General features: G+C 40.6%; 1 protein-coding gene across 2 annotated transcripts in view; it reads left to right on the forward strand.

Annotated features, from left to right (window-relative positions):
• Xrn1 (5'-3' exoribonuclease 1) overlaps positions 1-14473 on the forward strand; it is a 102277-nt gene extending 87804 nt beyond the window's left edge. The window contains exons 35-42 of one of the 2 annotated variants that reach the window (XM_021207220.1): positions 1448-1558; positions 1709-1831; positions 2587-2731; positions 6665-6840; positions 8578-8691; positions 8991-9093; positions 12224-12384; positions 12967-14473. In XM_021207220.1, coding sequence (XP_021062879.1) covers positions 1448-1558; positions 1709-1831; positions 2587-2731; positions 6665-6840; positions 8578-8691; positions 8991-9093; positions 12224-12384; positions 12967-13263 — 1230 coding nt within the window. In that variant the 3' untranslated portion in view covers positions 13264-14473. The remainder of the gene's footprint in view (positions 1-1447; positions 1559-1708; positions 1832-2586; positions 2732-6664; positions 6841-8577; positions 8692-8990; positions 9094-12223; positions 12385-12966) is intronic. The other variant, XM_021207221.2, reaches the window with a different exon arrangement.
• The last annotated feature ends 2080 nt before the right edge of the window (positions 14474-16553 follow it).

Here is a 16553-nt window from a genome sequence, read left to right on the forward strand (position 1 = left end):
AAGAAAAGAAAAGAAAAGAAAAGAAAGAAAGAAAGAAAGAAAGAAAGAAAGAAAGAAAGAAAGAAAGAAAGAAAGAAAGAAAGAAAGAAAGAATTTGGCATGCATAATTATGTATATCTTTATGCATACATTCCATACTTTAACAAAATTTTTAATGGCTCTCTTGGATTGGGAACATCCCTCTGCTGTGTGAAAAGTCCTGGTTCAGTTTCTGCCATTGTAGAAAACAAAAAGTGGCCAGACTTGGGATCAAATATTTTTTAGAAAAGTTGTTATGTAGCACACGTTGGCCTCTTAACTCACTTAGGCTAGCCTTGAATTCATCCTCCTGCCTCTGTCTTCACAACAGTACTGAGGTTAGAGGTGTGCTCCACTACACCCAGCCAAAATAACGTTTTCAATAGTAAAATAAGGGGCTGGTGAGATGGCTCAGTGGGTAAGAGCACCCGACTGCTCTTCTGAAGGTTCGGAGTTCAAATCCCAGCAACCACGTGGTGGCTCATAACCATCCGTAACAAGATCTGACGCCCTCTTCTGGAGTGTCTGAAGACAGCTACAGTGTACTTACATATAATAAATAAATAAAATAAAATAGTAAAATAAGATATGTAAGTTTGAGAGAAATAACAGTACTGAAATACAGTTAGGATCTGGTAAGATTCTGTGTCCTGTTTTCTTCCTGACCTTTAGGTAGAGGCTCCTGTCTTAGATTTGATCTATTAGAGAGAAAGGGCTGTTTTCTTTCTCCATTCATTCATTCATTCATTTATTATGTGCAGTGTTCTGCAGGCATATATGCCCACATGCCAGAAGAGGGCACCAGACCCCACTATAGATGGTTGTGAGCCACCATGTGGTTGCTGGGTATTGAACCCAGGACCTCTGGAAGAGCAGTTAGTGCTCTTAACCACTGAGCCAGTTCTCCAGCACCTTTTCTCCTTTTAAGGTTGCTCATCCCATCATGAGAGTTCCACTTCATGACCTCATCTGAAGCTGGTTATCTCTATTGAGGTGGGATACCACAAATATACAAACCATATCAGTGATTACAGTCTATGTCAAAATTGAAAGAAATCTAAATCTTACTTACAGGTTAATGAAAATGATAATTTTCCCTATTCAAGTTATTAGTCGCTCTCATCCCTTTTCTCCTTATGGCATTAGTAGAAAGCAGTTCTTGGGGCTGGAGAGTTGGCTCACTGGTTAAGAGCATTCCCTGCTCTTCCACAGGACCTGGGTTCAATTCCCAGCACCTACGGGACTGCTCATTTTTACATGGCATGTACAGACATGCATGCAGGTAAAACACCTACACACATAAAAACAAGTAAATCGAGAGAAAGAGAGAGAGAATGCAGTACATAGAATATTTTGCTGAATTTATATAGAATATTATTAAATAGTACATATAAATTTACTAGCACAAGAAACTTATTCTTTTGTATAGACTTCTGGAGGGTCTGCCAGATGTAATATTAAACTATTGAAGAGAAATGAAAGTCCAGGAACTTCAGAAGCCCAGAAGGCTGTAACTAATTACCCAAATGCAGTTCATAAGGTAAGTAAATAAAGAAGTAAATCCTTTATCCACTGTCTCTTCTCAAATTTTTCATCTAAGAAAATTGTTGACTAACAGTTGAGTTTTTAGCATAAAATCTAGCTTTTTACTACTTTCCACTTTTATCTTTACACGCATTTATTCTTTTAGCCTCCCTCTGGAATTGAGAACTTTTTAGCATCTTTGAATATCTCTAAGGAGAGTGAAGCACAGTTACCTCATCATGGAGAGCCTCCAGATGAGGCAGATCTGTCACCGCAGTCCTTTGCTATGGTTTGTATGTTCAACTGCTACATGGGCAGGCACTATGCTCAAACCCTCTGTCTCCTCTTGGGTGGTACCTTACATCACTTTTGTCATCATGAGAGGAAAGCCAGGCTTGCCTGAAGCCGTTTAGCCATCCTTTCATGTTGTTTTCCCATTAGACCACAGAGCCCTGCTTTTTAAACACTGCTATTGTTAAATAGGCTAGACAGTAAATAGGGTAAATGTTACTTAGAAATCTGAGTATATTTCAGCCTCTGACCATCTAGTTGTCTTAGATGAATTCAGTAAGCATCTTAATTTTTTTTTAAAGAATTACTTTTTTATGTACGTGAGTACACTGAAGCTGTCCTCAGACACATCAGAAGAGGGCATTGGATCCCATTACAGATGGTTGTGAGCCATGGGAATTGAACTCAGGACTTCTAGAAGAGCTGCCTAAGATCTTAGCCACTGAGCCATCTCCAGCCCAAGCATCTTAATTTTTAACAGCGGGAACTCTTCAAAAGAAAGAGCAAAGGCTGGAGAGATAGCCCAGTACTAGATAGAGCTCTTGTCTAGAGATAGCCCAGTACTAGATAGAGCTCTTGTCTAGAGATAGCCCAGTACTAGATAGAGCTCTTGTCTAGCTGCACAAGGACAAACCTCAAAAGAAGAGAAAAAAAAAAAAAACTCAGAAAATCAAGAAGAAAAATGAATAAGCCACCTAAGTCTAATGTTTATTTTCTTATCACCCCTCTACTTATGAATCATTTTCTAAAAAGAAAGGAACACGGATGCTTAAAGAAATTCTGAAAATTGATAGCCCTGACACAACAGACAGCAAGAATGATATGAAGAAATCTGATAATGAAGCCACCATTTCTTCTAGAAGAGATGAGCATGGGATGTCATCACATCCTAAGCCAAGTAAGAAGCTGAATAAGTTAATTCCTGTTACCAATAGTGAATATCATTTCCAAAAGCTCAGTTCATGTGGTTGCTTTGGAAAATGTTTGGTTGTTGTTGTTGTTGTTTTGGTTTTTCGAAACAGGGTTTCTCTGTGTGGCCCTGGCTGACCTGGAACTCACTCTGTAGACCAGGCTGGCCTCGAACTCAGAAATCCACCTGCCTCTGCCTCCCAAGTGCTGGGATTAAAGGCGTGCGCCACCACGCCTGGCACTTTGGAAAATGTTTGTTTAGTGTGTGTGTGTGTGTGTGTGTGTGTGTGTGCGCGCGCGCGTGCGTGTGTGTGGTGTGTGTGTGTGTGTGTGCGCGCGTGTGTGTGCGTGTGTGTGCGTGCGTGTGTGTGGTGTGTGTGTGTGTGTAGCACACGTGTGGTGGTGATTAGAGGATAACTTGGAGGAGTCATTTCTCCCCTTCCATCGTGTATGCCCCAGACAGGGATTGAACTCAGGTGGTCAGGCTTGACAGCAAGCACCTCTACCAATTAAGCCATCTCACCAAATCCATTTGTTCTTTTTAAAACTAGGGGCTGAAGAAGTAGCTCAACAAGTTAAGAATACTTGCCACAGGGCTGAAGAGACAGCTCAGTGGTTAAGAGCACTGACTGCTCTTCCAGAGGTCCTGAGTTTAATTCCCAGAAACCACATGGTGGCTCACACCCATCTCTACTGGCATCTGACGCCCTCTTCTGGTGTGTCTGAAGACAGCTACAGTGTACTCATATAAAAATCATAAATCTTTTGTTTTTTTTTTTTAAAAAAGAATACTTGCCACATGAAGACCAGCATTCACATACATAGCACACATGTAACAAGCCAGGTAGCCCATGAGTACCTGTTATTCCAGCTACTGGAGAAGCCGTGAGAGGATTGCTGGGTCTTGCTGTCTTCTAGTCGATCCAAGAAAATCAAGCCCAGTTTAAGGGAAGACAATGATATCAGAGACTAACCTACATGCTGCTCTGACCTCCATGTGCACAGACACATAAAGAAGAAATAGGACTGTAGAGTACACTCCTCTTGCAATAGAACCAGACAGACTTTAGCTCCCAGCACCACATCAGGTGGTTAACATCCAGATACAGTTCCAGCTCAAGGGGATCCAACACCTCCATCTTCCTCAGGGACTGCCCTCGTGCTCATAAACACATACGTACACACACACTTTTAAATAACCTCAACAAATCTTTAAAACTAAGTAAACAAATAGCTGCACTTTGAAGCCTGGCATGGTACCTCACACATGTAGTCTCTGCCCTTAGGAGGCTAATGCAGAAGAATTGCCATGAGCCCAAGGCAGCCTGCAGTGCATAATGAGCTCTTACTTAGCTGTGGGTACATAGCAATACCCTATCTGCAATTTAAATAATAATAATGATAATTTTGTTAATAGACTTTCTGGTTTTGTTGTGGTTTTGTCTTTAATTTTTTTAAGACAGTCTCACCATGAAGTACAAGCTCAGTGCTGGAATTGCAGGCATAGACCAGCCACCTTGCTTTGCTTGGTTTTATTTTCTGGTTGGTTGGTTGATTGGTTGGTTGGTTGGTTGGTTGAGACAAGGTCTCACAATGTACTGGTCTAGCTAGCCTAGAACTCACTATGTAGATGAGACTGACCTTGAATTCACGGAGCTTCACCTGCCACTGCTCCCCAGTGCTAGGATCAGAAGCCTATACCACCACGCTTAGCTGAGCGTGTTTTGAGGCCAGGTTTGGTTATGTACATCTTTAAGCCTAGCACTTTAAGCCTAGCACAAGGCTAGCCCATACTACATAATTGGACTCTGTTCAAACATTTTTTTTTGCTTGTGTATGTAATTATATATTTGCAAGCTTACATCTTTTTATGATAGCTTAAAACTATTACAGATAAATATGCAAGCCTTAAAAGAATTTCACATCCTTTTTCCTTCATAATTTAAAAATGATTGTGCTAAATAAATACATTTTTAACTTTTCTAATATCTTTCTAATTTATACAATGACCACAATCATTACAAATGACATGTTACTAATATATAAGTCAAATAGCACTGTCCAACCCATCATAGGTGCTATCAGTTGCTATCAGTATTAAAATAACCAGTATAAAAACAGAAAAGGCAGTGAACTCAATTAGAAAGCACTAGCAGGGATGCACACTGGAAGTGACACTTGCAGTGTAGCATGTGGCTCAGTGCTGGATGACAGTACACACACTGTCCCTGTGCCTTAGGCCTTACATTTAATAGTGCACTTATGCAATCATCTGCCAAAGACTGACCAGGAAGAATGGCTCCAACAAAACCGAATTTGAACTGGAGTTCCTCACAGTACTTTAAAAAAAAAAAGTTTTGAGTAATTCAGTCTGAAGTTATTAAGGATCAAAATCTGGCCCCAAAGCAGTGCCTAGCTCTAATATACACCAGTTGTCTTAGTCAGGGTTTCTGTTCCTGCACAAACATCATGACCAAGAAGCAAGTTGGGGAGGAAAGGGTTTATTCAGCTTATACTTCCACATTGCTGCTCATCACCAAAGCAAGTCAAGACTGGAACTCAAGCAGGTCAGGAAACAGGAGCTGATGCAGAGGCCACGGAGGGATGTTTCTTACTGGCTTGCTTCCCCTGACTTGCTCAGCTTGCTTTCTTATAGGACCCAAGATGACCAACCCAGGGATGGCACCACCCACAATTGACCCTCCCCCTTGATCACTAATTGAGAAAATGCCTTACAGCTGGATCTCGTGGAGGCATTTCTTCAAGGGAGGCTCCTTTCTCTGTGATAACTCCAGCTTGTTTCAAGTTGACACACAAAACCAGCCAGTACACCAGTAAATATTGGATAATTAATAATTTTAAAGACCATTAGAAGTCAAGTATAGTGGGACCTCTTTAATCCTAGCACTTGGAGACAGGGGCAAGTGGATCTCTGAATTTGAGTTTACATAGAGAGTTCCAGGACCTCCAGGGTTACAAAGAGAAACCCCTGTCTTTTAAAAATTACATTTTTATAGTGAGATATGATACTTTCTTTTTTAATGGGATTTTTTTTTATTTTCTTTTACCCTCCAGATTTTTCCCCCCACTCCCCTCCCCATCCATCCTTCAACTGTTCCACATCCCATACCTCCTTTCCAGCCCCCTATCTCCACAAGGATGTCCCCATGCACTACACCCCATACCACCTGACCTCTAAACTCCCTGGGGCCTCCAGTCTCTTGAGGGTTAGGTGAATCATCTCCAATTGAACACAGACCCAGCATTCCTCTGCTGTATATGTGTTAGGGCCTCAGATCAACTGGTATATGCTGCCTGTATACTTTATTTACAGTGGGGGGGGGGGTCTCACACATGCCATTATGCCATTTGGAAATCAGAGGACAGCTCATGGCAATCATTTTCCTTCTTTCACCATGTGATTTTGGAAATCAAATTCAGGTCTTCAGGCTTGGCAGCAGGTGGCTCTAACCATTGAGCAATCCCACTGGCCCTCAAAAGCTATTAGAAATTGATTACATATTTATAACAGTGACAGATATGTTCCTGAAATTGATAAAAATAATTTTTAAGCAAAATGGATAAATTTCAAAAACAAGTATATTTTACTTAATTTTGAAAATGTGAAGAGCTTAAGTAGCTAAGAATCTAGTCGGTGTCATATAGCCAACTGGTTCTGTTTCTTTGGGCAAGGTCACTTAATACCCCTCCTCTTTTTGTTTTGTAAGATACACACCTCCAGAGACATTCCTCCTTCAACAAGGCTGCCCCCTAATCCTTCTACTCCTGTCAAACAGTTCACTCCCTGGTGACTAAACATCCAAATGTGTGAGCTGATAGGGCCATTCTTACTCAAAGCACCACACCCGGGCAGTCCAAGATGATTTCCTTAATATGGATATGCCCTTTGCTTTCTCCATAGCATGCCATATGAACAAGCCTCATGGGACTAACGAGTTCCAAAATGTGGCATCGGTGGACAGTGTGTGTTGGCCGGGCCAGATGCCTCCTGTGTCCACACCAGTAACTGAACTTTCTCGAATTTGTTCCCTTATTGGAATGCCACAACCTGATTTCTCCTTTCTGCGAACAACACAGGTATAGTATACTGCATTTGATGTCTACGCAAATATAAATTTTAACTGAGCATAATTGACTGAAAATCTTTAGCTAGAAAAAAAAATGCACAGGGGTGTAAAGGTTGGGTCTTTATTTGTGGTTTGGGAAGTCATTGCTATTTTTCAGCAGCACTAGGATTTGAACTCAAGGCCCCACATGTAGAGGCACATACTATAACAACAGAATAGGTAAGCTCACTTGTACAGCTCAATGACAGAAACACAGACTCGGAAGTGAGCAAAACCTTTAAATAGACATTTCTAACCCAAGGTAATATAGCCAGACATGATGATACATGTTTATCATCCAACACAGGAGACTGAAGTCAGTCTGGCTACAGAATCAAGAGCTTGTCTCCAGGCGCTGGAGAGATAGCTCAGTGTCTGAGAGTGCTCTGTCTATTCTTCCAGCCATATAAGCAGACAAATGTACACATAAAAATAAATCATTGTTTAAAAGATCCTATCTCCAAACATTGTTGTTTGTATAGAATTATTATATGCTATAGCAATTCCATTTCTGAATATATACCCAAAAGAGAACTAAGTCTTTCAGGGTAGTGGGGGGCCACATCTTTAATCTGGCACTCAAGGCAGAGGCAGGCAGATCTCTAACTTCATGGCCAACCTGGTCTATATAGAGTTCCAGGACTGCCAGGGCTACTACACATAGAAACCTGTCTGGAAAATAAAACTGTGCCTTATGGGTTTGCACTTCTACATTCATAATGACCTGGTTTGTAGAAGATGAAGCATAGAAGTCTGCATCAAAAAAAATTTTTTTTGAAAGAAGTCTATGTTAGGGTATGATTAATAAGCAAAGTTTGATATATCTCAAACCGTGGGTTTTATTCAAATTTAAAAGCTCATTGCAGCATGAGTGAGCCCATAGACACACTTAGTGAAGCAAACCACATGTCTGATGTACTTAAATAGTAGTTTCTGTGGCTTGAATAGAGGAGGAAATTACTGACTGGTGAGTGTAGAATTAGGTTTTCTGTTTGTTGTTCCTGTCTGGTTGATTGGTTAGTTGATTTTGGGATTTTGTTGTTTTGGAGGGGTGGTTTTTTTTTTTTTTTTGTTTTTTTTTTTTTTTTGTTTTTTTTTTTTTTTGGTTTTGGTGGTAGTGGTGGTGTTGAAACAGGTTTTCTTTGTGTAGTTTTGACTGTCCTAGGACTCACCCTGTAGACCAGGCTGGCCTCAAACTCAGAGATCCGCCTGCCTCAGCTGGGATTAAAGGTATGCACCACCACTTCCCAGTTTAGAATTAGGTTTATAAAATAAAAAGATTTCTGAAGATAGATTATAGTGACACGTGGTATAACATTATTAATATTTGTAATGACACTGAATTATATTCTTGAAAAAGTGTTAAGATGGTTAAATTTAATGTTACATGGTTTGTTTGGGGTAGGGGGGGTGAGGATTGGGGCCAGAGGCAGGCAGACCTCTGTGAGTTTGAGGCCAGCATGTTTTACATAGAGAGTTCAAGGACTATGAGACTACATAGAGAGATCTTGATTTTGTTGTTGTTGTTTTGGGTTGGATTTTTTTTGTTTTTTTTTTTTTAAGGAAAAAAGTTAAAGCACAATTCTAAAGTTTTTCCTGGAAACCTAAAACTTAGATGAAATTATCCTGCTGTTAGTCCAAGGTTTAAGAGAAGAACTTCAGTTCCTAGACATATAATCTTACGGAAATCTCTATTTTCTTCTTTTAGACAATGACAGTTTGTCAGGTAAAATTGTCTAATGGCTTACTGGTACATGGGCCACAGTGCCACTCTGAAAGTGAAGCCAAGGAGAGAGCTGCTCTTTTTGCTTTACAGCAACTGGTAAGAATCATTTATGAGTTCTGAGTTTTTAAAATTGGTGTGTGTGTGTGTGTGTGTGTGTGTGTGTGTGTGTGTGTGTATGTACAGAAACCAGAAGGAAGTCAGATTCCCTGGAGCTGGAGCTACAGATGTTGTGAGCTGCCCTACATGCATGCTGGGAATCAAACTTCCATCATGGGAAAAGTAGCAGTGCTCTTAACCACTGAGCTCTCTCTCCAGTCTGCCCATTAGATTTGTAATTAGTCGCTACAAAAGAAAGGTCTTGTCGTCTGTTTCATTACTTTTAAATACTCCCACAGGGCTCCTTGGGTGTGAGTTTTCCTTTGCCTCCCCCCATATTTACAAATTATCCTCCTGCGGTACCGCCTGGAGCCGTCCCTCCTGTTTTTACCCAACCTACTGGTAAGGTGGTTTACTTTTGTAAATATTTATCCTTAGTTCTTATTTTCTCTGAATTCTTTTAAAAAGCACATTGTGTTGTTGGGGGGCGTTAAATTACATTTTGTGTGTATAAGCATACATCAACATGCACCACTTTTGTGATTTGGGGTTGGTTTGTTTGTTTGTTTGTTTGTTTATTTGTTAAGGCATTTCTCATGTAACCCAGACTAGTTTTGAATTTCTAGTTTCTACCTCAGTCTTCTGAGTGGTAAGATTAAAGTGTACCCACCACACCCAGTTAAAGAACTACCTTCAAAAATCCAAAAACCATACAACATGTACTTACCTTTCTTCCCACCCAAACTCTGTTAAATTTAATACTAAGAAATCTTAAAAACAAAACCTCTGAGCGTAAACAGATTAAAGATCAGCAGACTAGGGATTGAAAGCAGCCAAGCCTAGTGATACACCTTTAACCCAGCACTCACGAAGCAGAGGTAGGCGGATCGCTGAGTTTGAGGCCAGCCAGGTCTACAAAGCAAGTTCCAGGACAGCCAGGGCTGCACAGAGAAACCCTGTCTCGAAGAAAAAAGAAAGGGGTGGGGTGGGGGAGTTGAAGACAGTGGCAGTAATGACACAGTTAGAATGGCAGTGTAGTAGAGCAGGGCATAGGAGATACTGAGCCAGAGTAAACCTAAGGTCAAGACAAATACAAACCCGTGTGGCTCCATGTCCAGTGTCTAGGCTCGGTGTCCAGTGTCTGGGAGTTTATCTCCACAGGACTCAGGTGATTGGCTTTGCTGCCTCCGAGTTCTCTCTCAGACTGGTTCCGTTCCCTGTATGCAGTGTTCCTTGGCAAATGTCTCATGACTGTGATCTCCAACATCGTGGGGTCTCCACCACCACCCAGACTTCATTATAACAGCTAAATATGATGGCCTCTTATAGGCTCCTTACAGGGACTCCCCTGACACATGCTGTCTGGCCTCGGGCTTGCATCTTTCATGCCCCAAAGATGGGGCTGTATGGATGACAGTGACAGGTTTGACTGCTATCTAGAAATGGATCCATACTCCTTCAGCCACTTTAGTAGCTGCTGTCCTGGACTGAAACAATTGCTTTCTAGAAACAAGTTGTCCTTGAAGGTTGTGTCTTGCACAAGGTGGGGGTCTGGCTACATAGGCTCTTCTCTGGCACTTTTCCCATTGTTCCAGGGCAGAGCAGGTACTCATCTCCTTAACCATTACAGCCTCTTTCAGCGCATGCCTTAGCTGTATATTAATCTTACGAATGGACCTAAAACACAATAACCGAAAGCAACTTCTAAAAGGAATAGTTTATTTTGGTTTATATTTCCAAAAGAGAATTCCCCGTTCATCTCCAGATGCCCCCCTTATCTCCAGAGCGCATGTTTCCATTTCTTTCTGTCCCACTTGCTCTTGGTCATTATAGAGCTTCATGTATCTTATCCATAAGAGTCATGACATAGACTCTGTGGTCTTGAAAGTTCTTCTGCCAAAAAAATTAGTCTTTTTAATTTAGCCTCATGTCAGTTCTTAGGACATGGGCAGAAAACAGCAAGATTGTTTATGAAAATATCACACAGTGTCTACTCCCTCTGAAACATTATGAGATTGGCCTCTATCTTCTGCATTATTCTCATCACTGCTGACTTCTTGAATGGCCCATTAAGCTCTGGTTACAGCATTCAGCCACTTTTCTAGTCTAAACTTGAACAGTCATCCACATTCCTCCAAAATACAACATAGTCAGGTTCTTCACAGCAACATCCCACTCCTGGTACCAGTCTCTGTATCAGTTACTTTTCTGTTGCGGAGATAATAGACCAAAGGAGGAATCCATAGTGGAAGCAGAGGTCATGTAAGCTAAGATGAGAGGCCATGTATGCAAACACAGAGCAGAGAGAGAAAACAGGAACTAGGATTAGACTATAAACTCAAAGCCAGTTCCAGGGACATACTTCCTCAACAAAACTATCTGCTAAAGATGCCATAATTTTCAAGAACAGCATCACCAACAGGGCACTGTATTCAAATACCTAAGCCTAGGATAACATTTCTCATTTAAACATCACAGTTATTAACTTAAAATGGGTCAAAGAATGGTAAAAACTAGAAAATAAGAAATAACAAAATTAATATTGTGCACAGACCAACAACCCTTGTTATTGGCAACTCTAGAGAAATAGTGAATGATAGGAGGGAGAAAGGAAACTTAAAATTTCTTAGAATTAAAGGACATACATCTCTATACTAAAAGGAACATTAGAATAAAGAAAAATAGATTGCTTTGAAATTCAGTATACCAGGATCAGAGACATGGCTCAGGAGGTAAAGGTGTTTGCTGCAAAGCCTGGGTTAAATCCTATGTCCCACACAGTGGACAGAAAGCTTAGCCCCACAAATTGTCCTCTGACCTCCTCAGATCTCAAGAATCTGGCTTACTAGAGTTTAGTAACTCTGACTAGGAATCTGCATTTCACAAGCTTTTCAGTATCTCGGAAAGACAGATAGTTTTAGGAATCACCAGTTCAGTGTGCTTCCAATGGCCAAAAGAAGTCTTTGAATTACAATACTAGAATAGAGAAAAGAAACTCTACCTGTACCATGAAAGTGATTATATTTCAAAATGCGAGCTTTGGGGCTTTTTATATGCTGTGCTCACTGGGGAAGCTACTTAGCATTTGGTAAGGTGAGAGCCTTGTGATCTCTAAAGACAGGCCTTTATGTTCCCAGACCTTTCTTAAGAAGTCACTTCAAGTACATATATGAAACCAAACAAACAGGATTTTGAGAATAAGGAGGGCCAAAGTTCTTCTCAATCCACACCACTTCATACTAGCAAGCCAGGGTCTTCTGAAGGAACCGAAATGATTCCATGGCAAAGTCCAGCTTCTTCCAAGTCCCATAATTACAGCCATTCCTAAAGGTCATGTCAGCATTAGTACCACTGGCCTCTGCAGGCCAGCCTCAGGATAACTGCCTTTCTGTAGATAGTTGATGTGCTAAGAGAGGAGCCAGGGCTGACTGATACAATAGACAAGCGCAGTTACAGTTACCACCTGAGGTGGAAAAGCTAAAAAGGGCTAGCAGAGAGGAGTCTTAACTCTCTGGATATTGGTGTTTTACAGCTAATATAATGCCGTCATCATCTCATCTCTTTGGCTCAGTGCCATGGAGACCACCAGTGCCAGTTGCTGGGAATGCCTTCCACTATCCTTCATATCCTGGAACCATGCCCTTGGCTGGAGGAATGCCAGGCGGAGTGCACAATCAGTTCATACCTCTGCAGGTGAGTAACAGTGTTACTTTTTTCCTTTTTCTTTTCTCTTTCTTTCTTTCTTTCTTTCTTTCTTTCTTTCTTTCTTTCTTTCTTTTTTTTTTAATATTCAGAACGAAACTACTGAGAAAACTTAGTATTTACCAGTACTGACTAGAAAGTGTGTGTGAACTAGGCTGCCCTCTGCTCTGAATTCATATTCTAATAAGTAATACTAAATGTAGCAAGTAATATAAATACTTTTTAAAGATTTATATTGGTTTAATTACATCCAAAGAGGGAGAGTATGTTTACCCAAGTTCAGGCGCCCTAGGAGGCCAGAGAAGTTGGACCCCCTGAAGCAGTTACAGAGTTACAGGTATGAGTGCTGGGAACCAAATTCAGATTCCCCACTGAGCCATCTCTTCTTTGTTGCTATTCGTAAGTGAAAGTCAAAATCAGCAGTGATTAGCAAGTATCTATGGCCTAGTTTATGGTATTTTCTGACACAAGATTGTGTGTGTGTGTGTGTGTGTATGTGTGTGTGTGTGTGTGTGTGTGTGTATGTATGTAGGTTGCTAGATTATTAGTTAATAATGCTTTTATTCCTCAAAGGTTACAAAAAAAAGAGTTGCAAACAGAAAGAATTTTGAGAATAAGGAGGCCCAGAGTTCTCAGGCCACACCACTTCAGACTAACAAGCCAGGGTCTTCTGATGCCACCAAAATGACTGCACAAGAAACTCCACCAGCCTCTTCGACATCCTCTCAGGCTGCCCAGCCTATGTCTTCTCACAGTGAAACTGCCTCCCAAGGCCATGTTGGGTCCCAACCGAGGTCAGCACCAAGCTCCTCAAGAAGGAAATCGAGAAAACTGGCTGTCAACTTTAACGTTTCTAAACCTTCTGAATAAATTTGGTACCTGGGAACTCATTTCTTTTATCTCCATCTACCTTTTTATAAATTGATATATATGTGTCAGAAATGTACTATTTTAAGATATGTTTAGATTAAATATTTTTTATTTTTAAGTTATCAGGCACTTTTCATGCTATTTAAGACTATATATCAAATTGTGCACTTTAAATATGTGCAATTTGTTGTACATCAGTGATACCTCAATAAAGCTGTAAAAAAAAGAAAAATTAAATCTTGTATTAAAATAAATAGCAAACTGAGCATGGTAATAATCTATGAGCATCATGCTTTAGAATCTGAGACAGAAGGATTGTCATATATTCACTGTGTGGGACTACATAGTGAGTTCCTGGCCAGACCTTCCTTCAAAAACCAAAAACTACAGTAAATATGAGTGGTCTAAATGTTAAAATATACCACTCTAACCATTGGCTTCCTCATTAGAAGGATCCTTGAACTATAAATTAGTCATTATCTTATCATAATAACAAGCTTTTTTATACTGTTATTGAGGGATAACTAAATGCAGCATGAATTAGGCCTTGTAATTTCCTAAGTGTGGGTTTTGTTTGTTTGTAATGATGGAACAACATGACTGGAGAGTGGCCTGCACTCTGTTCACAGCAGTCTGTGGCCAGTGTCCGTCCCTCGGATGCTCTGGAGCCAGCACGCACACCGACGGTGGCCATGGAGCTACTGAGCTAGCTGGTGCGGCCAGTGCTGCTTTGTTCTAAATCTTGTACCAAAGCAACTATAGACGGCTCTCCAGAGCATTTGTCTGACTGCTTCAAACTAGGAATAGCGATCTAGATATGAAAATAATGAATCTTTTTAGATTATTCAAGAACCAGCATTCAGAATTCCTAATAAAATTAAGTTTCAAAATCTACAGGGTACGGTGATTACAAATCAGTCTTCAAACAGAGTACAGTACAGAACGTAATCACTATTCTTTTTTAGGCTTCTTGAGTTATATTTGCTTTGTTGATATTTTTTTTCTTTTGAGACGGGGTCTTGCTGTGTAGTCCTGGCTGGCCCGGTACTCAAGGCAATCAATCCTCCATGTTCTGAGATTCCAGCGTGTGTCACCACACCCCCTTGTGTGGCTTTTTCTCTGCTTACTTCACATATGTGAAAACTCATCGTGGGTCTATATGTAGAGCTTCCTGGGACTGGTAAAAATGTAAACTTTTTAAAAATTCCAAGATGTCTTTTTATGTGGACATTATTTACTACCTGTCCCATTCTGGTTGTGCATTTTATTTTAGCACCTGCTGAACTGCACAGTGATGTCACATTTTGTCTCTGTGTGTCACTCATGGATGTGTGTTGTTCACACTGTTGAAATGATTTGGAATTTATGAAATTTTCTCAAGGACATGACAGCGTGCATTTATATATAAACATTTATCTTTTAGTTTTGTGATATGCTTATATTTTTAAAGAGTAAAAATGATCATACTTTTTAAAAAGTAGGAACCAGTCTTTATATGGAGTTGCTTATTGTGTGTGATTTAATTTAGGTCATGGAAACTCTGCCATAAGTCTTAAAAACAGTCTTACTGTTTTTTAAGAATGCTGTGTTGAATTCCTTTCTCTGCTAATTTCAGTGTTTCTCTAAATGATGGCAGGATATATGTATACTAGTAGTGCCTTTAGTGTAAGAGGTAAATGATCATTATCTTTATTTTCTATGGTCATGTAAATTTCTGTAACTTTATTTTCTGGGGCACTGGGGCACTGGGGGGAAGGTTCAGGCCACTCGCTGTGTTGGTCTATGTTGCTCACAAACTCTGTTTTCAAGGGAAGCATCCATTGCAGACACAAGGGAAGTTGAGTTATGACAGTTACTATGGTAACTCCTTCCCAGAAATGGGTAGTATGTGTTAACCTCACTTACGTTTACCGTACATTCACTTACTCCTGTGGGATAAATTCACCATGGTGCAACAACCATGTCCCCTGTAGAACACAGAGGAAGGAGTTGTTCTGAAATTTTCATGAGAAATTTGAGTAAACACAAGGCCTGTGAGGATATTTCTCTAAAGTCTGAGCACGACAAGCTAGTGATTCTATATGGAAAACCAGTAAGAGTATCTGACCTTCCTTTTAAAATAAAAAGCAAATTCTAAGGATCAAGCTTGCGAAGAAAAGGAGAGGATTCTGTCCTGGCAGCTAGGGAGCGGTGACGTATGCAGCCTGTGGAAGGTGAGAGGCCAAGGCTGCTTCAGCAGCAGCATAGCTGTGAGGACACTGCATCTCTGGAAGCGTGTCTACGGGGGTGGAGCACATCAATATAGCCGGTTGGGATGAGTCAGTCTGAAACCACCCTCAAGCTTTTAAAATATGTTCAGTTGGCTATTGAAACTAAGAACCTTTGGAAATGACAGACTGTGGTCGCAGAAGGAACAATTTCCCCAGATTGTCTGTTTCCGTGTAACTAGAAAAGTTATTTAATTAAGCCTTCCTCTCCTCTCTGGAAATGATTGTAAATATCTTTGTTCAACAAGTCTTTCTTTGTTAAGCTAATTAAGTTCATTTGAAGGTGGGTCCTTTCAGCCGCGTCTCCCTTTCTCCGTTTTGTACATTTCCTGGTCAATGCATTCATTGACCTAAGCACTTCATGGACTAACGGCTTAAATATCTAAAACCTCAGTTGTGTCAAAACATTATTCCCTCTGAACCTCAGTTTAAATTTCAGATTTCCCTTCTCTGGGCTCAGCAGCGCACGTCTCCAGTTCCAGTGCTCTGGAAGCTGTCTATAGCAGGAGGACCGTGAATTCAAGGCAGGCAGGCAGTAATGAAGTCTGAAGGTTTTCCCTCCTTCCGTGATGAGCAGAAGGAAGGTGTTGCTGCCTCTTAACTTGTACTCCATTCCCACACCTAGAGTCACATACTCACTTTGTGTCTAGATAGTTCTGGAATCTTGGTTCTAGGGGAGGAGGCGAAGAAAAGGAGATAGGTGAGATCCAGTACTATTTGCAGACTTTAATGTACTGACTTAGCGTAAGGAAATAAACTAAAGAGTCATTTTATTTGCTCTCTTTTTACGTATCTGTTCTCTTTGAATCAACAAACACGTTTCATAGTGGTTATCTGGTTGCCACCTTATATAGCAGAACCCCACAGAAGGCAGCGCTCACACAGCTCCTCGGGTAAATGTTCTTTGTGCTATTTTGCTTCCAGATTTTTCTTTTATTATAGAAGAGAATCTGTTAGAAATTACTGATAGCTGGGCATGGTGGTGCATGCCTTTAATCCCAGCACTCCGGAGGCAGAGGCAGG

Source organism: Mus pahari, chromosome 10 (assembly GCF_900095145.1).
Source record: "Mus pahari chromosome 10, PAHARI_EIJ_v1.1, whole genome shotgun sequence".
Classification (NCBI taxonomy): Eukaryota; Metazoa; Chordata; class Mammalia; order Rodentia; family Muridae; genus Mus; species Mus pahari.